The 22,715-nt window shown below is 51.3% G+C and overlaps 5 protein-coding genes across 5 annotated transcripts in view; 4 read left to right on the plus strand and 1 right to left on the minus strand.

The window, feature by feature from the left end:
* Positions 1 to 106: 106 nt before the first annotated feature.
* Positions 107 to 9,895, minus strand: NEUTE1DRAFT_86701 (uncharacterized protein; the record flags this gene model as incomplete). Its single annotated transcript, XM_009855413.1, has 2 exons — positions 107 to 3,349; positions 3,408 to 9,895. The coding sequence occupies 2 exons, from the start codon at positions 9,893 to 9,895 to the stop codon at positions 208 to 210; spliced, it is 9,630 nt and encodes a 3,209-aa protein (XP_009853715.1).
* Positions 9,896 to 11,798: 1,903 nt separating this feature from the next.
* NEUTE1DRAFT_131561 (uncharacterized protein) lies at positions 11,799 to 13,311 on the plus strand (the record flags this gene model as incomplete). Its single annotated transcript, XM_009855414.1, has 2 exons — positions 11,799 to 12,152; positions 12,215 to 13,311. The coding sequence occupies 2 exons, from the start codon at positions 11,799 to 11,801 to the stop codon at positions 13,112 to 13,114; spliced, it is 1,254 nt and encodes a 417-aa protein (XP_009853716.1).
* Positions 13,312 to 15,314: 2,003 nt separating this feature from the next.
* NEUTE1DRAFT_131562 (uncharacterized protein) lies at positions 15,315 to 16,288 on the plus strand (the record flags this gene model as incomplete). Its single annotated transcript, XM_009855415.1, has 2 exons — positions 15,315 to 15,837; positions 16,014 to 16,288. The coding sequence occupies 2 exons, from the start codon at positions 15,315 to 15,317 to the stop codon at positions 16,286 to 16,288; spliced, it is 798 nt and encodes a 265-aa protein (XP_009853717.1).
* Positions 16,289 to 18,166: 1,878 nt separating this feature from the next.
* On the plus strand, positions 18,167 to 20,117 carry NEUTE1DRAFT_68030 (uncharacterized protein; the record flags this gene model as incomplete). The annotated part of the gene is made up of 2 exons (XM_009855416.1): positions 18,167 to 18,569; positions 18,673 to 20,117. Coding segments are annotated over 2 exons (1,848 nt in total), but the record flags the coding sequence as incomplete, so codon positions are not given.
* Positions 20,118 to 21,189: 1,072 nt separating this feature from the next.
* Positions 21,190 to 22,715, plus strand: part of NEUTE1DRAFT_117976 (uncharacterized protein) — a gene marked incomplete at both ends in the record, with an annotated part of 3,491 nt that continues 1,965 nt past the window's right edge. The window contains 5 exons of the mRNA XM_009855417.1: positions 21,190 to 21,469; positions 21,622 to 21,764; positions 21,907 to 22,046; positions 22,157 to 22,169; positions 22,272 to 22,704. Of these exons, the coding sequence (XP_009853719.1) occupies positions 21,272 to 21,469; positions 21,622 to 21,764; positions 21,907 to 22,046; positions 22,157 to 22,169; positions 22,272 to 22,704 (927 nt within the window). The remainder of the gene's footprint in view (positions 21,470 to 21,621; positions 21,765 to 21,906; positions 22,047 to 22,156; positions 22,170 to 22,271; positions 22,705 to 22,715) is intronic.

Genomic DNA, 22,715 nt, shown 5'->3' on the forward strand with positions numbered 1-22,715 from the left:
TTTTTCCGGAGCTAACCAAATCATAAAAGCGTGGAACGCAAAAAATATCAAACAACCACCACAGCTCATATCAGTGTTTTTCTTTTCCTCATCGCATAATCATAAAAAAAAAAGAAAGCGACCAAAGAAACTCGTCTTTCAGCAGTGAACCTATCCCACCTCATACCGTCATCGCATCATTCATCAACTCATTTTGTCTGAACATCCTTACTCCAATCCCCGGAACCGGCGATTGAACTCCTCCACAGCAATCGCCACCTGGCGGTATAAAAACGTCCTTCCACTTTCTTCGCCAATGGGAATAAAGGGCCCATTGGTCCCTCCTCTCAGCGTCAAGCTCAAGCCCGTCCTCTCCTTCGCAATGGTCTGCACATCCTTTAAAGGCACATCCCACTCCGTCTGCAACTTCCTGCTCCTGATGAGCAAGATCCGTGCAAATGTCACCATAACCACCTTATCCTCAGTTGGCAGCTCAAGATGGGCAATGTACTGCTCATCAAAGTACTTGCCGTTGTCGATTTGCTTGAGCCAGCTCTGGCCTAGTGCCTCACGTTGACTGTATGGCCTGATGATACCGTCCGGGGGGATATACCTCGGTAGTCTAACGCGGTCGAGTTCGGTCCCGTCAAAGACCGTGGTGGTGTTGCGCACGCCTTCGCTCACATTGGAGGCAAAGTCTAGGACGCCAATGGCCGGTTTCGTTGCCAGACCAACCACACCCTTGCCGATGCCCTTGAAGAAACCGAGAGCGCCTTCCTGCTCTGCACCTTCGAGCGGCTTGCGGGCAAGACCTCCAACGCCCGATGCAACCGAGGTAAACAGGCTGTTGGCACCGGCGGTGACGCCAAAGAGGGCGTGCTTGGGATGGTTGCGAGCACGTGTGATGCGGCGACGGTCCTGGAATTGCTTATCCATGGTGGCAGCCGCGAGACCCTTGGCAAAACTACCAGTGACCTTGGAGAAAGAGTCACTGAAGCCGAAAACGGACTTCTTGAAGAAGGAACCGGCGCCACGGGCTAGACCAATACCGAAATCCTCCGGCCTATCCGACATGATGAGGCCTTGGTATGGCTCGTAAAAGATATCCGCAAAACCAGAGCTGATGTTGTTGAACAGACCAACCGGGTTACCCAGGAAATCGGCACTTCCCAGAATGTGGTGTACCTGGTAGAGAGCCTCTTGACTGTAGTGATTCGAGATTCTCTGGATGAGGACTGGAACAGAGACGCGCATGTTCTCGAGCATGAGAGCGTTGAACCGAACGGGGGCATCGTTGATGTTGCCAATGGCCATGGTCATGACGTTGAAGAAGAACATGATTGGGTTCTTGGATGATGTCTTGTCCTCCACGTTCACACGCTCCGTTCTCACAAACGATAAGTCGAGCTGCATCGGTTGGATGTTCAACACCTCAAAGTAGATGTCACGGCCTGAATCCAACTGCTTCGGCTGCGGAACATCAATGCTGTCGTCGCACAGCTTGTCCTCTTCATCAGACGAAGACCATGATGCACCCGGCACCTTTGAGAACTCAAGTACGGCGTAGACAAAGTCTTCATCAAGCTCGACAGTCATCTCCTGCAGGAGAATTGTGGCGTACTTGATGTATTCAACACCGTATGAGTCGTCCTTGACACGAGTTACCATGGCATGCAGCGACGGGTGGGCCTCAATCTCTTGTGCGCGCTTTGGCACGACACTAGGGTACAAGATTATGGGGAATATGCCTCCGTACAGCTGGTTGTCGATTTGGATCCACTTGACAGCCAGGCTGACGGTCTGGTACAATTGTGAATCGCTGTATCGAAGTTGCACGTCTCTGAAGGTGATGTAGGCCAGTTCCTTCAGTTGAGAATTGATCAGCGAAATGCCAATGCCGGACAGTCTCAGCTGCGCACGGAAAGTGACGCCTGTGTCCAACTCCTTGGCTTCAAACGTGCTACGGTCTGTCGAGCTGGCATTCGACTTTTGCTTGTACAGACTCTTTGACTGCTTGAAGTTGGACAGGATCAGAGTTTGGGTAGGCCCATCGGCGATGACATTGATGTCGATGACCTTGGTCTGACCATTAGCGTCAACGAACTTCATCGGAACCAGGTTTCCGATTTCGGTCAACTTCACATGACGGTTCTTGCCATTGGCGCTGATGCAAATCTCCTTGTTTTTGGCAGCCGGGAAGTCCCACGCGTAGGGCATGATGCTCCGGGGCGGAAGACGGTAACGCACGGGACGCCAGCCCGAGTGGTCTTCGATTCCGTCCTCGTCATCGTTCGGATTTGCTTGATAGAAAGTGAACTCAGTGTCGCTCTCGTTCCGCATCGAGAAGGGCCAGTTCTTCGTCTCCATGGTCAGGTTCAAGAAAATGGTCGATTCCTCCATGAGCGTCTCTACTCTAACGAGTCTCTGCCGTTGACCGGCGCGAGCGATCTTGACGTGCGTGGTACCCAAATCTGAAATGTTAAAGGGAGCCGTCCACTGGTTATCAACACCCGGGTAGCAGAGGCAGAGCTGCTTGACAGCACCTTTTTGGAGGAAGTGCAGCGGACGAAGAGCGCCGGTCTTGAGCTCCAGCACTGTCGACGAACTCGGCTCTCGGATGTTGATGTCTTCGCCGAGCCTATTCTGGATGACATATCTCGGTGCAAGCGTGACCGTCTTCACCATCTTGTACTTGCCATGGCCCGTATCGACTGTGACACCAATATGGATCTCGGAATTGCGCGAGGGTGAGTTGAGCACCACTTCGGTGGTACTTCCAATGGCGTCGAAACTCTGCGGTCTGCTCCAGTCGGAATCGGCAACCTTGAGCAATGCACGGTTTCTGTGATCGTCGCTACCAAAGGAGAACATGATTGGTTGGGCTTTACGTTGGCTTTCACCGACATCGACCAACTGCTGGCCGGCTGCCGCTTTGGCGTGCTGCATAAAGCCCTTGGAGCGAATGCTCACATCGAGTCCCGTCTTGTTGAGGATAACGTAGGGGCAGTAGACAGTAACCTTGAACGCGCCACCGCTATCGGGAACGCGGAAGTAGTGCAACTTCAGATTGAGCGCCAGGCCTGAATCGTCCTTGCATACAAGGTTCGTCTCCTTGCGGAAGTCCTCAGAGGTGCCGGAGTTGATGATGGCGAATTCGCTTGGCTTGAAGACGGTATCTTGCATATCGATACTAAGGAGGAGCAGATGGGACAGCTCGACAACGTGCACAGGGCTAACCCCGCCCTTGCGAAGGAAGTTGGACCAGTCTTTCTTGGTGTTCTTGTCGTAGATCCTGTATTTGAAGTCATACGGCAGTAGATTTTCAATGGTGACGGGGGCGGAGAGCTTCAAGCGCATGTACGGGTAGGTCCTGGCAAGGAATGTTAGCATGTACAGCAGCCGCAAGTGTGAATCAGACCATAGCTTACCTTGTTGCCGGGTTGGCCTTGTCATATCGAGCCGACAGCTGGAAGTAAAAGGGCTCTCCATGTTCACCCTTGCACATCAACGTCTTGGTCGGGCGTTTCAGAAGATCTCTCCACCAGAGTGTATCATTGCTCCAGCCATATCCGAACCCGGGATCAGGGCGGACGAGCAAGCTCTTCGTGTAGACAGCGCCAACGGGGGCAGGCCTGCTCTCGCCAGGGGCAATCTTTTCGATCTTGAGCAGGTGTCCTTCCTGAGCGTCATAGACGCCAAGCTCGACTGGTATGTCGGTCTCGTTCTCAACCAACAGCGGGCTGCGCAAAGTGACATACTTGACATTGTCTGTGCCAAGTCTCACATCAACCATGAGCTTGTGCAGGACCTCATCTGTCTTGGGTTTGAGGGCATAGAGGAACTCTCCCTCACGAGTGAAGCGGATGTTCTTGACTGTGTCAAAGCCGCTGCCCTCCAACTGGATGGCGACGTTGCTCGTGCCGTGGCTTTCGCCAGAGAGACTTTCTCGCACCTTTTCCCAATTCTCAAAGCTCCAAGGAACTTCCTGGCCATCTTCAAGCCGCAGGGGTGTGGTCTCTTCAGTGCCCTCTCTCTTGGCGTGCATGATGATGTTGAAGCCGGTGTAGTTGCGGATACGATACGGCGCTTCAACACCACGAGGCTTGCCTAGCACGTCCTCATCCTGAGCAAGGAACGCCATTGATTTGGAGAGCAGTGCAATGCTGGCGGTGGAAAGAGTCACATCGAACGTCTTCTTGGACGAGACGTCGACTGACATCAAGCCGGTGCTTTGATCACGGGCAATCCCGAAGCCCACTTGCCAAGGTTCAATGAGCGGCTCCCAGGCTGACTTGGCGAAGTTGAAGATGTTGGTGTACATCTCGATCGCTGCCTCTGCCTTGAGGTTCGACGACCAATTCTCCGCACTAGTCGTGAATGACTTGATGCTCATGTCGAGAATAGGAAGTTCATGCACATCTCCAATGAGGACAAGCCGAATTCCTTCAATTGCTGCCGTGAGCTGCTCATATCTTGGCGGTGCCTTGGTGATATCATGCGGTTGCTGGCCTGCCTTCTGGGACCGAGGATCGGTTGCCCCAGTTTTGGTACCCGTGCGCTTGGACTTGTTCGCGACAGTTGATGTTCCCTTGCCACTGGCGGTTCGCTGCTTCAAGTCTGAAGACTTGAGCTGCTTCGCTTTCTGATCCGATGTTGTGCCCTTTGGCTCGGTGGGAGTGTTGCCTGACAACTCCGATGCCTTGCTCACAATTTGCATGACAAGCAAAATATCCCGCAGCGACACTCTGAGGATAAGTGGCTCGATATCAACATGAATGTTTGTGGTGGACGGCTTTGTCGTATCCATGGACATCTGAATCGAAAAGTCATCGATGATCCTCAAGCGTGCATCATCGAAACGATCCATGCGGCACAGGAACATTCCGCACTCGGAAACTTGGAAGGTCAAGGCATGCTGTTGCGACAGAAGAACTTGCTTGGTTCCCAAGACAATGGCCTCGGAACTCGAGCTGAGCGGGTTCGCAATCAAAATGATCTGAGCATCGACCACGTTGACCCGATAGGCAAGGCGCGTCTTAGACTCCTGCTTCGGTAGCTCTGTCTGGAGCTCAGAGGGCTCACGCCACTGATCAATGCTTTCGGACCGTCTGCCGGTGTATGAAACTGCCACAGAGTCCGCATCACTCATATCATCAGGTGTGTCGAGTGGGCTCTTCTCCGGGACCTCAGGCTCCGGTACTTTCAGGCCAACAGTGACCCAATTCTGGATGGCGAAAAGATAGTCCAGTGCAAAGATGACGCGAGGGCTATCAACGGCGACCATGGCGATAATGTTCCTTTCCTTGCCTCCGGACATCGTAACGCTGGCCATGAGCTGCTGAACGTCTTTGTTGCCGCTTGTCATGATGCGACGGAACTTGTTGGTCTCACGTTGGCGAGTATCGTAGATTGTGAAAGACTGAATGACAAACTCGGCCTCAAGACTGCCGTTGGAGTCCATGCGGGTCTTCAATCTGCTGGAATCGAGACTGAATTTGGACAGACTGGCGGCATCGAGATCACCTACAGGGCGGTCCTCCGGAGCGTTGATCAGCTCCAAACCAATGGTGTTGACAGTAAAGATGAGGTCCAGCTTCGTCCAGGTTTCAGCTTTCGGGCCAAGCTCCGGGCGCATGTCAATGCGTTGTTCATTGCCGCCGTTGTCGTCAAAGCCCGACATGGTCCTGGCCTTACTAAGGGTTCTGTCGTCAACGTCGCGTTCGGCATCAAGCCTGTTTTGTTCTGCGTCACCAGAAAAGGCAGCAGGGACGGAACGCGAAATCTCAAGCAGCGAGTTCAGTTGGTACTGGGTCAACCGCAGATTGAAGTCCGACATGTTGCCCTCGATCTCCAGATCTGGCCGTTTGACGCCCTCCTTGTGTTCCGCATAGGTGATCTGGAACCCAAGGTCAACCTTGTCAATGAGCTCAAGTTCTTCCTCCTGGCCATCAATGTAATGGAAGTTGGAAGTGAGTCTGATGTTGCGGATGCCTGCAGTCAACTTCATGGCGATATCCGCATTCTCCGAGTCGTCGAGCGGTACAAATTTGTTCTGTGCGTAGATCTCACCAAGATAAGCTGTGATGAGATCACGCTTGGGCCGGTCGGGACGGACATGTCTGGGAAACACGACAATGGGAGTTTTGACAACAACATCGAACTTCACCTTGCTTGGACTTTGCTGGAACTGGTTGGCTTGATTAGCAGCAGCTTGGCGGGCGGCGTTGTAGATAGCCTGCATCTTGCCAAACTTGACAAGGAACTCGACAATCTTGCGGAAAGGTTCCTCCAAAAAGTTGATCTTGACAGACCCAGCCCGTAGGTAAATCGAGGAGTCGTATCCAGGATACGATTCGATGCGACCGGAATCGAATGTCTCGTAGCGAAAATCAGCAAGCTCTTCTCCTTGGATGGCAACCAATTGGCGTATGCTTGAATCCTCCGAGACACCGAGATTAACATCGTCAACAAGGTTCAAATCGCCGAGTCTTGCGGCGATACGCATGGTCTTCCCGAGGATAAACACACCAACATCAGCATGGTTGAAAGACAAGGTAGCTAGCCGGATGCCGTCGTTATTCAGAATCAGCCTGATACTCTTAAGATCAACCTTGACCCGAATTGCACTGTCCGAAGTCTGTTGAGCAGGGGGTGGCGGCACAACTTCGATGTTGGTCTCCGAGCCATCGTCAGTAATCGCATTTGGAGGTGGAGGACTCGAATTGGCCGTGTTGGTAAAGGTGACGAGAACGAAGTCGAGAAGTGTGAGCAGTGTTTTGCGTGTCACAACAAGATTGATCGTGGAGATTGCAACATCCAAGTTCGTCTCGACGCCATCGTAAACAGGCATAAACTCGGGTGAATCCTTCCTGACTTTGACAAACTTGACGCGGACCAAGTCCTGGACTTCTCCGCTTTCTTCGACATCGCCAGATGATACAATAGCCTTGAACTCAGCTGGCGGATTATCGACAAAGTCATCCACAGTGACCGACCCGAGCGAGACCTCCGCAGACATGTCAAAGGGGCGGATGTAGAACTGAAGATCGAAGCGCTGAGCAACCAAATCAACAAGTAACTGATCAGGAGCCTTTCCATCTGGGTCACTACGGTAGAGCGATCCTTTCAACTCATCCACTGCGAACTTGAACTCGAAATTGCGTTGCTGAAGCTTCAACTGATCGGTTGCTGAACCGTCCTTGGCGTCTTCAAACGCGTCCTCATCTTCGTCGTGGTCGTCGTCATCCAGAATGATGGCTTGCTGATGACTGGTACTAAATGGTAGCAGCTGAGCCGATGGCCTATGCTCCAACAGCCTGTGCGATGCCGTTGAGGCGTTGCTTGCCAAACGAGGACGCAAGCCAGGCTGGCCTGTTGGTTGCGACGGGGTGTCAGCTCCACCGAGTTTTGGTATAGCAACGTCAATGATACGCATCAGACTCTTGTACTTTGCATCAGATACGCTGGCATGCAACACGGGCAGGTGACCGGAAACTCTGAGCTTTGTAAGGTTTGGGGCCTTGGGGAGAATTGATGTCTCCACTACAAAATCGACGGTGATTTTGTCGACGATATGCAGCATCTTGTCATCCTTGTCGACCAATTGCTGCTTGGTTTCTTCAATAGACGGCCCGATCAGGACCTGTGTAGAGGAAAGTTTAACAAGGAAGCGGTCATACATGAGCGACTCCAGTCTCTTCAAATCCTCATCGGTGAATGACTGCCTTTGCTTGGATTGCACCTCCTTCATGGTGTCCTTGTCCACCAATTCACTGTTGACGCTGATGTGACCGGCATCCAGGATGAGGCAGGTGGACTGCTTGCTGGTGATACTTTCGGGGATGATGATGAGCGGGGCTTGAAGATCCAGCTTTGCGTTTAACGTCTTGTGCTCCTCGAGAGCAAACTCGAGGCCGGCTCTCGTCTGCGCACGCAAACCCTCGACGGTGGCGCCGGCAGTCTCCATGAGCGCATTGATGGAATCCATGTGTCTCTCGGGGGGACGGAAAAAGTCAACGACTCCAACGACAACATTGGGGTTCCAGACAATCTCGAGCGGCTTTAGCTTGGCGGTAACTGCAATATCTCCCTGGCCATCCAAGGGATTCTGCTCAACCTGGAACTGGAAGAAAGCTTCATCGCTGCTTTGTTCAAGTTCAGCAATGGACAGGCGAGGCGCCAGATGGGTATCGGGAGCATCCTTGACACGGACAATTTCCTTGAACAGGCTGTTGGGTGTGGTGCCATCATTGACGCGCAGTCCACCCAGGCTAACGTCAGCAAGGAACGAGTCCGGGCGTTTGAGGCCTTTGGCCTTGAAGACATCGAAGTGCAGACTGATGAGATCTCTAGAGTCGCCATGCGGGTTCTGCTTGAGAGTAAAACTGCCAGTGCTGAGTGAGGCTTCGAGCTGCATCTCAACAGTGTCTCTTGGAACATCAACCTCAGCGGCAAGAGCGGTCTTTTCATCCCAGTCGATGACTTCGTACAGCTCCTTGCGCTGTTCTTCTGTGATTTGGGTATTCTCGTCCTCCAGTTGTTTTTCCTGCTGTTGCTGTTGACTAGGCTTGGAACCAAAGGCCCAAGCAAGCCAGCCCTGTTGCTGAGGTTGAGCCGAGGGAGGAGGACGGTTCCTGAGGGCTTCAGCATTTTCTCTCTTAAGCTGATTGCGCGCCAAGGACCTCCAGAATCGCAAGTCTTCGTAATCAAGCTTCCATTCGAGCTTGGTCAAATCATCGTTTTCCTCAGGTGAGAGCTGCTGATCTTGCTTGCGTTTTTTGAAGAGCTCAATGTATCGTTTGCGGTCGTCTCGTCGCTCGCGGAAAAAGTCCCATGACCACCTCCTGTTTCGCTCGTGAATCTTGCTCCGGACAGCATTGACGGCAAACTGGAGCCAAGCACGGGGATCTTCTTTGGGCCGAACTCCCTTGGGCTGATACTTTTTGTATTCCTGGTGTCGAATAAAATAGTGGAAGAGGTCAACCATCATAAGAGCATCTCGGTATTGATAATCGTCCAGCACGACACCGATTTCGTCAAAGAGGAGATTTGCTTTGAACTTGGGAACGGTGGCACTGCCCGATTTATCGAGCTCCAGTTTGGCTTGACCGGAGACGGGTTTGAGTATGAATTGATGGTTCTCGGGGAGGTCACCATTTGTCTTGGCGATCATGGATCCGAAAGCGGCGAGGATTACGTCGTGGGGCTTTGGCTCATGTCCCGGCGGAATGGCCTCGCGTCCCGGACCTAGAAGTATTGCATCGGTATCCCAGTAGACGGCCAAGGCATCCAAAGTAGCTAGCTTGTGGGTGGTCTTGGTAGAATCATGGATAAAGGTAGGATGCCACTCTCCGTCGGTGCTGACGGCGCTGAACTCCTCAAGAGTGAGACCGAGGGCGAAGGGGTGGCCCGGGGCCGAGATGGCATCCTCGTAGCGGACGTGGATGTTCTTGACGGTAACCTGCAGGTTATCGACAATCTTGGTGACGAGGCTCTGGGCAAAGCTCTGGCTGCGCTTTTGTTCCTCGGGACTGAGGCCTTCCTGATTCCTCTCCTTGAGCAATTCGGCGGAGTCCAGCTTCTCCATCTTGATGCGCTGTTTTCGGCGTTCCTCTTCCTCTTCGTTGTACTCGGCCTCCTCCTTGGGTGACGCAAGCAGATAGACATCCTGGATGTAGACCTTGACGGGGGCGCCGCGCAGATTGGACCAGGGAATGGTCAGGGTGAGTTCGCCGAGATGGCCTTCGACGACGTTGATGGGCAGCTTGAGCTGATCGAGGGCTTCACGGCGCAGTTCGAGGTTGCGCAGCTTGACGTCGCCGGACCAGATGCCAACCTTGAGCTGTGTAGGGTCGAAGTTCTTGACGTACATGCCCAGGAAGCGGTTAAGCAACCCGGCAACGAGACCTTCAAGCATGGTGCGTGTGGGGTGCCGTTACCCGGGCCGGGATATCGATCGAGAGTAGGATCGGGGGTTTCTATGGAGGGCAAAGTCGAGGCGTCATCTGGAGCCGTCGGCCGTCTCTGTCGTCTTTGGCAACTCGAATGTTGTGTTTAATGTCGTCGGGAAGGGTTGGCGCAAATCATGCCGGCAGAGCAAATAGCACGGACGTCATGCAGCAGCAGGTTGTGATGCGTTGCCGTGTCGGTAGGTACTTGTGTGTGCGTGCGGGTGGAATTTATGTAGGTACCGATGGAGGTGTCTGTAGGTAAAGGTAGTGTAGTGACGGACTGGTGTCACTTTGGTGTTTCTGTGTATCGAGTCGAGGAATGGAAGCTGGCCGCGGAGGGAATCCACGTCCTGCAACTTCTCGGTCCCCTCAGCATGCAAAGCGGGGTTGGGTTTCTTGGGTTTGGTCTGTTTGGTGGAGCAGCTTGGCTTGTCAGCTCTAGAACCTGTTTCTCGGCTGTCTCCAATGGAACTCGACACTGCCTAGCCGATAACATGGAGGATAGGTAGGTAATCTTGGGACCGACACTCACAAATGTCAACAATACGGTGAGTTAAATGGAATTGATGGAATTGGTTGATGTCGAGGTAGAGAGATCACGGTATGGCAGTAGGGACGTGATACGGGAGAAACACAAGAATACCGAAAGAAAAACCACTGCTAGTGCTGATGACGATACCCTGATCAGCCGGCTACTAACAATAAAACCTGACGCCGGCGCCAACTTGGAAAAGCGAGAGCACTCAGCTCCAAGAGGTGAATTGGATGAGAACACCCAACGAAGGCAACAAGCAACGAACGGAAAGTGTCCAAGTTGTTCGAGGAAAGGAAAGACCCCAACCTGAACAAAGCACCTCAGCTCCCGCATCTTCCGTCGTTGGGCTTCAGCATCGCAGACGTGCTTTCCCTGTGGCCTGGGCCTGGAAGCTGCGGAGAACACTGGATGCCTGCTGATTCTGCACTCTGATTGGGCATTTAACCATATAAGTGGAGTCCTTTCAGTGACAGTTTCGAGCGGGGCCCCAACTTTTGGGCCAAAATGGAACAAGGTCACGTTCCTCTCTACATTACATGACTTCAGTCAAACTCCATGTCATTTCCTTTCCCATCTCATCGTCTCAAGCTCAGACATAACTTTGAAATGGGTAAAACAGCAATCTACCGCGAATCGCTCGCGGTGACGGCTGGCTGGCTGCTTGGAGGAAACTGAACTGGAAGCCTCGCTGTTTGAATGACAAGACGCTCGCCAAGTGAGTGGTCCAAGCTCCCCCGGATGTTTTGGAAGCTTCATCTTGGGCAATGACGTCATTGTTCCTGTCTCCAAATGTCCAGATTGAGTTGAGCGACTGCACTTCCTGCCCATCCGTCCTGCTCATCCTTTCTTGCCAACCCCATCATTGGCAACACAATGACCCTGTACACGGCATTCGGACTCAGCATGAAGGAGCGATTTCAGCCAAGTTCGGGCATTTCCCGGTGTTTGATGTCCACTGGCAGCCCCAAGACGAGATCCAGTCTGACACAATAGACGGATGGACTGGAATGGATCATTGTAACCGGTTTGTTTCATTCTGGCTTTCGGTAACACCTCTCCACCCTTCAATCCCTTGCTCTTTTTTTCTTATTTCTCTGAAAGTATATATCATCTGTTCCATCTCGTCTTTTTCGTCCAGTGTCTCTACAAGTTCTTTCGGCTCAGCTTCGACGTCTACAACCATATAACCCAAATACTTATTTGATTTGGATAATACCAATTGGCTCCTCCTCTCCCATCACCTTTCGATCATCTTGAAGACGGTTATACCTCTCGACTCGGTTGTCTGAACTTTTTTTCTTGAAAAAACAACAAACCACCAAGCACACGAAACCATGATGCTCCGAACATCGCGACCTCTTATGGGCACTGCGCAAAGGCTGCCACTCCTGGTCCGCTCTACCCACACAAAGTCCTTCAACAGCCCTATTGCGCCACTTGTAGCCCGCAATGCGCAACTCCAAAAGTCTGCGGGCTCCCCGTTGGTGTTCCGGTCGACCTTCTCCTCCAAGCCTCCACTTCAGCCCAACCACATCGATACGCAGCACGAAAAGGAATTGGCCCAGCAAAAGCTCAAGACAGACCCAGAGCACGTCTCGGTGGACTCCTCAGTCCGTCCTTTTGTTGAGCAGGACCAACCTACCGCAGCCAAGGCAAAGGATCCAACCGAAAGTCTAAAAGATGACTTGGTAAGTCTATCAAGCCACATATCTTCACAGCTCGACAGTGTCTGACTCCTTTTTTTCCCTAGGGTCTTGTCAAGGACACATTGGCACTCAAGACCGTTCCTCGAGAGACCTACGCCCTCGGTTTTGCCGGCACTATCCCTTACCTAGCCACTTCTCTTTCGACCGTCTACCTCTCCTGGAACCTCCACCAGAGGTACCCTTCCGAATCCGACTTCCTCAACACTATCCTATTCAGACATGAGACAGCCAAAGACCTGCTTGACATCATTGAACCCATCCAGGTGGGCTATGGTGCGGTGCTCATCTCTTTCCTCGGTGCCATTCACTGGGGTCTAGAGTACGCCGAGAAGACTCCTTCACTTGCCCGCACCCGCTTCCGCTACGGCATGGGCCTGTTGGCACCCATCATTGCTTGGCCCACCACGTTTATGCCGATCCAATGGGCCCTGACCACACAGTTCCTGGCCTTTACCGGTCTCTACTATGCCGATTCCCGCGCGACCGTCAAGGGTTGGGCACCCTCGTGGTATGCCACGTACCGTTTTGTCCTGACGGGCATCGTCGGTATCGCTCTCTTTATCAGCATCCTTGGTCGTATTAAGGTCGGCGAGACCCATGCTCGTCTTAGCACCGAAGAGCTGAAGGATCTTGTGAGCTACAAGCATGAATCCGACAAGCCTTACCACGACTGGGAAAAGGAGGAGGCCGAGGAGAGGAAGAGAATCAAGAAGGAGAAGCAGGAGGAAGAGAAGAGGAAGAAGGAAGAGGAGGCCAAGAAGAAGCAGGAGGAGAAGGTCAACAAGCAAAAGACCAAGGGCAGCTCCGACATGAAGGAGAAGTCGGAAAACAAGGGTGACGTGGACAGCAAGAAGGAGGGTGACAAGAACGTCAACCCCGACAGCAAGAAGGCGCCCGCTGACAAGGGTGACAAGAGTGAGGATGACAAGAACAAGGAGAAGTGAGGGGGCTGCAATTTCTCTTAAGGGGGCAAGAAGAGTGGTATACCCCTATACTATCGCCAAAGCATATCAGGTCGTGGCATATTTTGGTGAAGATTTTTTCCGGTGTTATAGTTGGATCGAGCGAAGGAAGGAGTTGAGCAGCGATCAAGGTTCTCGGTCCTGATCTTTGATATTGGCGGCAATGTATGTAATTCCGCATGTTTTGTGGTGTCTTTTGCTTATAGCATTGGCGTTTCTAGAGCGCCCCGAATTTTTCATGATTTTTAACCACGAGATTCCACATTGCGAGTTATCTGGTGTCCGACCCCCAAGTAGGAATGGAAGCACGACGGGACTTTTGGAGGTCGACGAGAACAATCGGGCAAGAAATGGCATCCGTTCTTTCGGGGCTTCGCTCTAACAGAAGCTAGCATATTTGCCCGCTATGATGGCGAGCGCTCGTTAGTGCAAGTTTTTGACGGCCCTAAACGGCAGGGTGCTGGCACAGCGGCGGCCTTAGAGAGGGTCTGTGCGCCAACATCCCGGCAGGACATACAACCCTAACCTCCTTCCTTCTTTCTCATCTCGTCCGTTCTCGACGTCGCCATATCACCGGATGTTCCTTCTTCACCCCACAGGGGTTCATATTATCAGTCCTTCCTCATGGCTTCCGTATTCTAGTTGTAATTAAAAGGCTATAAACACCAACCGGACCATTGTGCAGTTGCGACTCACCATCATGGCCGCCAACGACCCGGTTGAGTTATCCCGGGGGTATCTTCCTCTTGTCGTCACTCACACACCCTTCCTCTGCTTAGGTACCGAGACTACTGTACAGCAGGGGAAAAAAAAGCCATCTTTAGTGCCTACGTGTTTTGGCCGTCAACATCATGAGCGATTTTCAACACCAGCATACCTGATGTCCTCGTCGAACCAACCAGCCGGGAAGATCTTATCAAAGACACCGCACCTCCGTTACTCAGTACAAGCAGCTCATCCAGATCTGGACGCAAACATCAACCATTTTTTCGTATCAATAATGGTGGTCTTTCTTCAAACTCGTGTGCCGCGGCAACTGAAGTGGCGTAACCCCGTGCGAAATAGCCGGTGCGGACCGTGACTGGATGCAAACATTCCTTGAGGTACCTCAGTCGGGACACTGTCGACGCCAGAAGTATGGGGCAGTTCTGTGCCAACTTCTTTTGGGGGTTTCACGTTTAAATCAGCATATGGAACCCAGAGCCGCCTCGACATGTTTCAAAGCCGCTTAGGCTGAGGTATCTTTCGACAATAACTGGGTACCCTAGTCATGGTCAAAGGTGGCAGATGTCGGCAGGGAGGTCACTTCCCTTCCAGCCTACGCTCGTACGCGTGATCTACACAGAGATCCAACAGGAACTTGGGGCGGGACAAAGGATGGCTTCTTCTGTCGATTTTGACATGCTGAGGTGAAGAAAGATGTTGGTAGTCCACAAGTTGTGCTTACGGCGAAGTGTTTCTACTCAAGACATGGTATCTTGGCTACATCCAATCTATGGCTTCGGCAACACGGCAAACACCTAATATCTAGGGAAATTCCGACCAACAGTCCAGATGGGCACTCGATACCAATGATATGGATGCCAAGCAGGGTGGTTCATACTCGGCGCTTAGCATATGTCGGACAAGCGATGAAGGAAGAGACAGTATCTCGATATATTACCACATCAACGGTAAGAATCCTTGGAGTTGGTCAGACACTGTTGGTGTCTCTTTGCCAAACGGCCTCCAAGCCCTTGGTGGAGGTGATTTACTATCACATGTCCAGCCTAGAGTACCAACCGGCACTCCTCCCATTATACAAAGGGCTCATCACCAACGACCACATCTACGATAATCTGAGGAAAGGATCCCATTCCGTCATCACCATGGTGTTGTCTCGCGCCTCTACCGACATTCTGTAAGTCGTTGATCTCCAACCATCCGTCCGTTTGTCTTCCTAGGACCATGGTCATCATGCCAACTAACGCGTTGGTCCATAACAGTTGCGAGCGAATGTATTCAGTCTGGGGTGCCATTTCTCTGGCTACTGTTCATGTATAAAAGGGTGGCAGAACACCGTCGAGGGGATGTCTGACTCCAAAGTATCAGCAAAACACCACTTTCTACTGCATCGTTCACCACATCTTCAACGCTTGGAAGTAACAACACCTCGTGCCCTAACCAGAAACACTCACAAACAATGGCTCGAGGAATAGACGACAAGTTCCAGCCAGTGGCAGGCGAGGGTAATGCACCCTGCAAAGTCCATTGGCTGGTTGGTCCGCCCTCCCAGGAGCGCGGCCACGTTGTGGGCACCAGACAAAAGATCAAATACTTTGGCGTCATCGAAGTCCGACCGAAACCTGACCTCCCCGGATTCCAGAATGTTGTTTGCATGGCTGTGATCTGGAAGATTGGCCCTAATGGCGAGAGCGTGCGGCGAAGCACTGAGGAGTTCTCATACGACAATTGGAATCCTGATTTCAACTTCAATGGCATTCCTGCCGACATCAACCCGCCTGACCAGAGCTTCTGTCGATATATTCTGCTCCGCCACGTCCACTTCCCCGAAGCCGGCACCTACAGACTGGAAATGACCGTTAGAGCCATTTGTGTTCTTACTGAACCCGGACAGCCACCCCAAATCAACAATGTGCCTATCGATGAGGTTACCAAGATTCATATTGAGGTGAAGGATGGGGTAACCTGGAACGAACAGCGAAGTAAGTCCCTATAGGCCGTCCCTATTCTTTTGCCTCTTCTTCAAGGGAAAGTCCAAATTCCCTATATTTCCAACCCGGTGGCGTATATACTTTTTGCTCTAGCTAGTACCTCTAGCTAGCGGACACTGTTCATCATTGACGGGGACTCTTCACTAACACATGACTTAATTGCAAAGCCCATCCCGAACACGTCAAGGTCTTGGCCCTCTTGGAATGGTATCCTGTTCTCGGCTGTGCCAGGTATATGGACAAGGAAACGGGTGAGATTAAAGATTTACAACCCATGTACTGCGGAAACCCACGTCAGACTGGTGATGCCCAATCAATCTACGCCAAGAGTGAGGCTGGCTCGAGTGAGGCTGGCTCGCTCGCCACTGTCATCCACAATGAGGGAGGTCTACAGGTAACTGGAGGTGGAAGTGGGAGTCAGGCGGAAGAGGACGTCGACTAGGTAGTCTAGGCGCTCCCTGCCTAAGGTACCTTGTACCTTGATTCCCCTTCCGAATGGCACGGTGTCTGGGCTGGCTGGCAGCACGGCCCGTAGGTCAATTCATACGGAAAGGAGAGGTGGGTTGATTTACCAGACTGCGTGGACTGGTGTATCTATCCTACCGGTCGGTTGGAACAAGGATATCAACTGGGTTATATCTCATTCATGTATGGCTGGCGGGGTCTAGTACCTCTACTCAGTGTGAAGGGGGCATTTTCTTATAAGGCCGGACTGGAAGGGGAGGATTTATTTTGTTCACTCAGGTATGCGTTGTCACGGCTCTGGTTCATGTTCGCTGAGGTGATTGAACAAACAGACGGGATGGCAAGGACAGGATATTCCTTCATAAGACATTGGTACTATTAGCAAGTTGGATTTCTTTAGTTTCGAAAGAAGGGGTTACAGCTTTGGAAGAAACGTGCTCACTGTTCAAGATGAAGTCGCTGGTTCTCGTTTTTTTTCTTATCCGCTGTGTATTTGTTCGTTGACTTGGACGAGATAGTGCTTTATCTGAAGTACAGCAGAATCCGCAGAGGTCGTGATAGTGTGAAAACAAATGCCGCGGCGGAGCAGTGTCGTTGCTTCGCTTGGCAGCGGTTGTTAGAGGTAGGGAAGGAAGCGACGACTGCTTCCCAGGTCATTGCTTTGCATATTCGTCACCTTGGCAGCGCTTTCAGGAATCACGAACCACCTGCAGGTTGATTGTAGAGGTACCTACCTACCTACACAGCAAGTAAACTGGATACCTGTAGAGGTACCTGTAGGTACCTTATATCATGCATGCATCTTCGATCTCTCCTGTCGTCAGACGAACTGTCAATGCAGTTGCAACTCATGGCGTCGCATTACAGTTGTCAACCTACGACCCGGTTGAGAGGACTTCCCCCTTCTCGGCCCTCTCGCGGTCCAGTCACTCCCACACTGACCTGCACTACCCAACCCTAATAACGAGACTCCATCAGGGAAGAGTAATTTGTGCTCGTACTTTTCATGTTCCTTGGTGTCCGTGTTTCCATCTTCGAATTCGCGAAGGAGTCCATTCTCAAAATCACCATGTCGTCGTCGTCAAACCGGTCAGCCTTCCTGGGTGCTTTCCAACGCGATTACCTCACATGAAGCGCTGAGCTCAGTGGCTTCTCCGGGAAAGAGCGGAAGTACTTGATCTCCAAGCCTACGATGTTTGAGCACTGGCAGACAGAAGTTCATGGCCCGCAAAGCAGAGGTACACTCATCTTCGTCATGATCACTCATGAGATCTTTTCTTTCTCTTCCTTTTCGAGGCAGGCATGCCTATATCTTCTCTCCTTTTCAGCGCCAATTGACCTATCATGCCTACTTTCCATTCACTGACAAGTATCAGAGCACGTGAAAAGTAGAGGTAACCATCTTCAACAGCCCAATCGGAATCTGTGTCAATGTTACCCAGCCGAGCCAGGACTACCAGGTAGGGTAGTATTGACGTTGACGCAAGTCTCAAATTAGGGAATAGTACCTGAACTTAGGTCCTGGATCACCAAGGGTGCGATGCTTGAGTGGCGTGTTGAGTATGGGTCTGGTTGCCGAACGGTGGGTGAGGAGCGGGGTTTCAAGGCCAGGCAGACAAGAATCAAGGGCCAGGAGGCAATTCCATGCTAACCGCCGTCAAGCTCAATGTTTATCGAGCCTCGTCGCAGTCAGAAAGCTTATAGACTTTCCTTTGCTGCATCTTCACGTGGGAAAACTCAGTCCAGGCGGTAAGTTGCAACTTTTCTCCTTCACTGAATCTATGCCTGCCATAGGAAGCAATTGAAGAGTTACTTCGTCTGACAAAAGCTCTTGCTCCAGCATCAAGGATTCGAAATGGAAATCTCTGCATCCCCGTATTCTCCAAAGAGAGTGGACTTTCCAGGTAGCAAGCTCTGCAGGATCTGTTCGTCAATCCCGGCGTCATTCTGGTCAGACGAGTCAAGAAATATAGGCGTTAAGCTTCAGCCGTTGGAGTCGATACGACTTGAAGCACAAAGAGGATGCCAGCTATGCGCGATCCTACTGATGGGCCTTGACCGTGATCCTAATTTTCAGTCAGGGAATCACAAAACTCTTGAGCTGAAAAGAAATGCTTTTTATGCCATGCCTGAAGACATGGACGTGGATCGCTCCTCCTTACTAACACTTCGTGAGGATACCCTGCGCGGACAGGATCACGGTTATCGCATGAAAAATCCGCGGGATTTTGGCTTCTCCCTGGTCCCATCTCCTTGGTGTAAGTCGCGCACTCTAACTTCGAGTTAAGCAGGCTAGGCTTCTTCCTCCAGCATTCATCTTTTTCGTTCAGTCTTTGGCACTGACAACTGTTTTCTGTGCAGCTGCATTACAGCCTGTCAAAATGGGAGAGCATGTGGACAATATTCAACTTATCCAGGTCTGGCTGAAAAACTGTCGAGACAACCATACTCAATGCTCTAGCAACATTGAGTGTTTTTTACCTACCCGAATTCTCGACCTCCAGGCGTTTTCCGACAGCGAAGATATCCGCCTAGTCACCAGCATAGCAGATGACCTCTTCTTTGACGGAAAACCGCCTAAATATGTCACTTTGAGCCACTGCTGGGGACCGCCCTCAAAACAGCCGCTCACTACAACAAAGGCAACTCTGAGCGGTCGTATGACGCGAATCCCTTTCGAAAAGCTCCCACAGACGTTTCAGGACGCTGTAAAAATATGTCGCTCCCTGAGGCAGAGATTTCTGTGGATCGATTCCCTATGTATCATCCAGGACGATGAAGGAGACTGGGCAAAGGAAGCCGCCTTGATGGCTTCTGTTTACAGCTATTCTTACTTTACACTCGCAGCGCTTGACTCCAAAGACAGCAGTGGAGGTTGCAAGATGGTTGCCGATATTCAGAGCTCTTATTCCAACCGTTTTGTTGATATCGACTTCTACGGACCAGAAGAAGGCGAAACGAAGTTCCCTCGTCAGCGACTTCGGGTTTTCGAAGTGCCTTTCTTTGACGACGGATCTATCGAAGTCGGACACCTTAACAGTCGCGCCTGGACGTTACAAGAGAGAGAGCTTTCGAGAAGAGTCATCTCGTTTGCCAGTCAAGGGCTGCTTTGGGAGTGCAACGAGCTTCGCGCAACTTCACAACGGCCATGGGAAAACATCGAAAGATCCACCACCAGATCTATATACAGGGTACCTCTGGGCGACACAAAGGGACTGTTTAAGAGCAAGGCAACCTGGGACGATATCGTGGAGGATTATTCGGCACGATTGTTGACAAAACAAAGCGACAGACTGGTTGCGCTGTCCGGGATAGCACAAGCGGCGCAGGAGTTCTATCAAGGGGCCACATATGTTGGTGGGATATGGAGCTCGCTTATCCCCGAAGGCCTCCTTTGGAAAACCGTGCCGCAACGGTCAAAAGCTACCAAGCTTGCGCATCAAAATGACACGGAATCTTCCTATATAGCCCCGAGCTGGTCCTGGGCATCAGTCACATCACCGGTGGACTTTAGTTTGGTCCGGGCGTCGGTCAAAGTACCGCCGGATCTCAATTTCTCCTTTGGAAGGACGATTGCTCAACGTCTCACGGTTGAGCAGATGGTGGGAATCCCCAAGTATCAGGACCCGTATGGTGCGCTTAAATACGGAGCCCTTGTTCTTAGCGGTGCTCTACTGTTTAACGTTGATATTAGCGATCGGGTCATGGGCCCACATGCTGACCTGTCTGTTGGTCTGATCAAGGATGGCGTTCGAGTCGGGGAAGTCAGTCTCGATGCAGCGGATATGGTTTCGTCGCTTAGCAAGGGTAAACTATATTTTCTAGGTATTGTATTTAGTTTCCATGTTTACGGCCTTCTTCTAAGAGAGGGAGTGAACCCCGAAGATGGCTATAGCCGAGTGGGGGTTGGAATGATTCGTTATAGGCGGTCATTGGCGATATTTCCCAAGTGTAAGCCACGCACAATGAAGCTAGTATGAGCACGCTTCACCAGAGGGACGTTGAAACAGCAGCATTGGATACCTATGTTGTCCATCAGGCGAAAAGTCCGTCTACACAATCCTGGTTGACCTTCAAATAAACTGACGCTTCTCCTAGGATCAGACTCAGCATGGCGTCAACTAGTCTCGGACTACATAACCTGTTTATCATCATCGTTCAATGCTTGCCGGGTCACGGAAACTGGAGAGCCTGGTCGAGACCGGGGAGAAACATCATCTATTGAATGAGATGCGTGCTTATCTGCATTGCTGCAGTCATTGAAAAGTGGCTGATAGCATGATAACAATTTCTGTGGAGGAGTAATATGGAAGGTCGGTGCCAGGGCCTATGCTCTGTTTCTTTTGGCTTCTAGAGTGCTATACGTGTAATATTGTGTTGTATTGCATGTTCTCCCCAGTCTCCTGTGGGAGTTTCCAGGTTGTCAAGCGTATTGCAACGTTTATCCACTCGCCCATTTACTGTGTTTTCCCACCATTTTCGGTAGAGGTACCCTAGCTGACATGAATTGCAGCCAATGGAACTCTTGATTCAGCAAATGTCCACAGTCATGGTACAAGGAGCTACGTGTCAACTAACACTGAATTATATGTCGTTGTGACAGCATGGCTGCGTGCTTGCTGTTATCCCAGAGGTACCGGGAGGTCTCTGGTGGCGAGTCAGCACGAATGTAACCAAAGAGGTAACCGAAGCACACAGTTCGAAAGGAAGGAGGTCACTTTTACCTCTAGCCCGGGTGTCCCTGACCGCTCCATGCATCGGAAGAGACTTCATCGAGGAGGGGTAACTAGGTAGGTGACGAGAAATTCTAGGTACGATTACCTATATAAACGGGAGGTACTGGACCTCTGGCACCTGAAGATTGACACGAAGCATCGACTTTGGCCAAACATTCCGTTTGCAGTTCACAAGAGGTACCTACCTAGGTAACCACTCAATTCATACTTCCATTTCCGCGACAATGAGTTCCTTCTTTAAAAAGGACAAGTCGCCCACGCCTGGCCCTGCGTCGCCAGCCAGAAAGGACAAATCGCCCACGCCTGGCCCTGCGTCGCCGACGGGAAAGGACAAATCGCCTACGCCTATTCCAACGTCTCCAGTACACAATGAGCCTTCGGAGCCTGTCGCCCTTATGGCCGGTTCCCATTGGGGCCAGCAGGTTCGTTTCATCTACTTACACTACCTACTACACACATTTCCATCCATCACTTTTGAATGAATAGATAAAAAAAAAAAAAAAAAAAAAAAAAAAAAAAAAAGAAAAGGGAAAAAAAGTTAGATGCTAACAAAATGTCTTTTGTACACGCGTAGGAATTAGTGGATGAAGACAATGACTCGACCTTGGGAGTTGACACGGAAAGCTCGACCGCCTCGATCGCTTCCAGCATCTTGCACTACCGTAATGTCCTAGGACGAACCTACCACAGCGATTCTGTGACTGACGGAGAGTACTGGTACGTCTAAATTGGATGGATACCTACCTACCTAACATTCCTTTAGCAAAACGACCTACCTACTTAGTGTTGTACCCGGGCGTTGATGTTGGAGAGCTGAACTAACCACTGGTCCATATGGACTACTACGTCTACTTTTTAGGGGCCCTAATGATGACAAGGCAAATGAGTTGCTGGACATCATGCACGCGGCCATGGTTATGTTGTTCGATGGAAAGCTGTATACGTCTCCGCTCAATGATAAGGAGATTAAGAATGCTATTGATATCGGTACCGGCACTGGTAAGTGGAAGCAAGCTGATCTACCCGCTACCTACGGACCGCCATCTTTTCCAGTCATGTCCTTTCTACTCGTGCAACTTTACTGACCACGCGCATTTCCTTACGTGCAGGAGTCTGGGCCATGTAAGACTGCCTACCTACCTACCCAACCTGTCAGGTGTCCTGGGTCGATCCCTGATTAAAGGTACTTAGGTACCTACTGACATCCTATTTGATGGATTATAGCGACTTTGCGGACGATCATCCCAACTGCAACGTAATTGGCACCGACATTTCCCCTATTCAACCTAGCTGGGTACCTCCAAACGCCAGCTTCGAGATTAACGATGCATCCAGGGAGTGGACCTACCATGAGAATCATTTCGACTTCATCCACATTCGCTGGCTCACCGGGGTTATCAGGGATTGGGATTACCTGTATCAGGAGGCTTACCGGTGCTGCAAGCCAGGCGGCTGGATCGAACACGTTGATACCGACGCTGATTTTCTCTGCTATGACGAGACGATGCCTCATGATTCCGCTATGGCCCAATGGGGTCCCATTTGGAGAGAGGTTCAGCGGAAGACCGGGCTTAACGTCATGGTAGTTTCCTCCGGCGCGATGGAGAACGGAATGAGGAAGGCTGGGTTCACCAACATTACGACCGAGGATCACTATGTATGTATTAC

This window comes from Neurospora tetrasperma, assembly GCF_000213175.1.
Source record: "Neurospora tetrasperma FGSC 2508 unplaced genomic scaffold NEUTE1scaffold_5, whole genome shotgun sequence".
Lineage (NCBI taxonomy): Eukaryota > Fungi > Ascomycota > Sordariomycetes > Sordariales > Sordariaceae > Neurospora > Neurospora tetrasperma.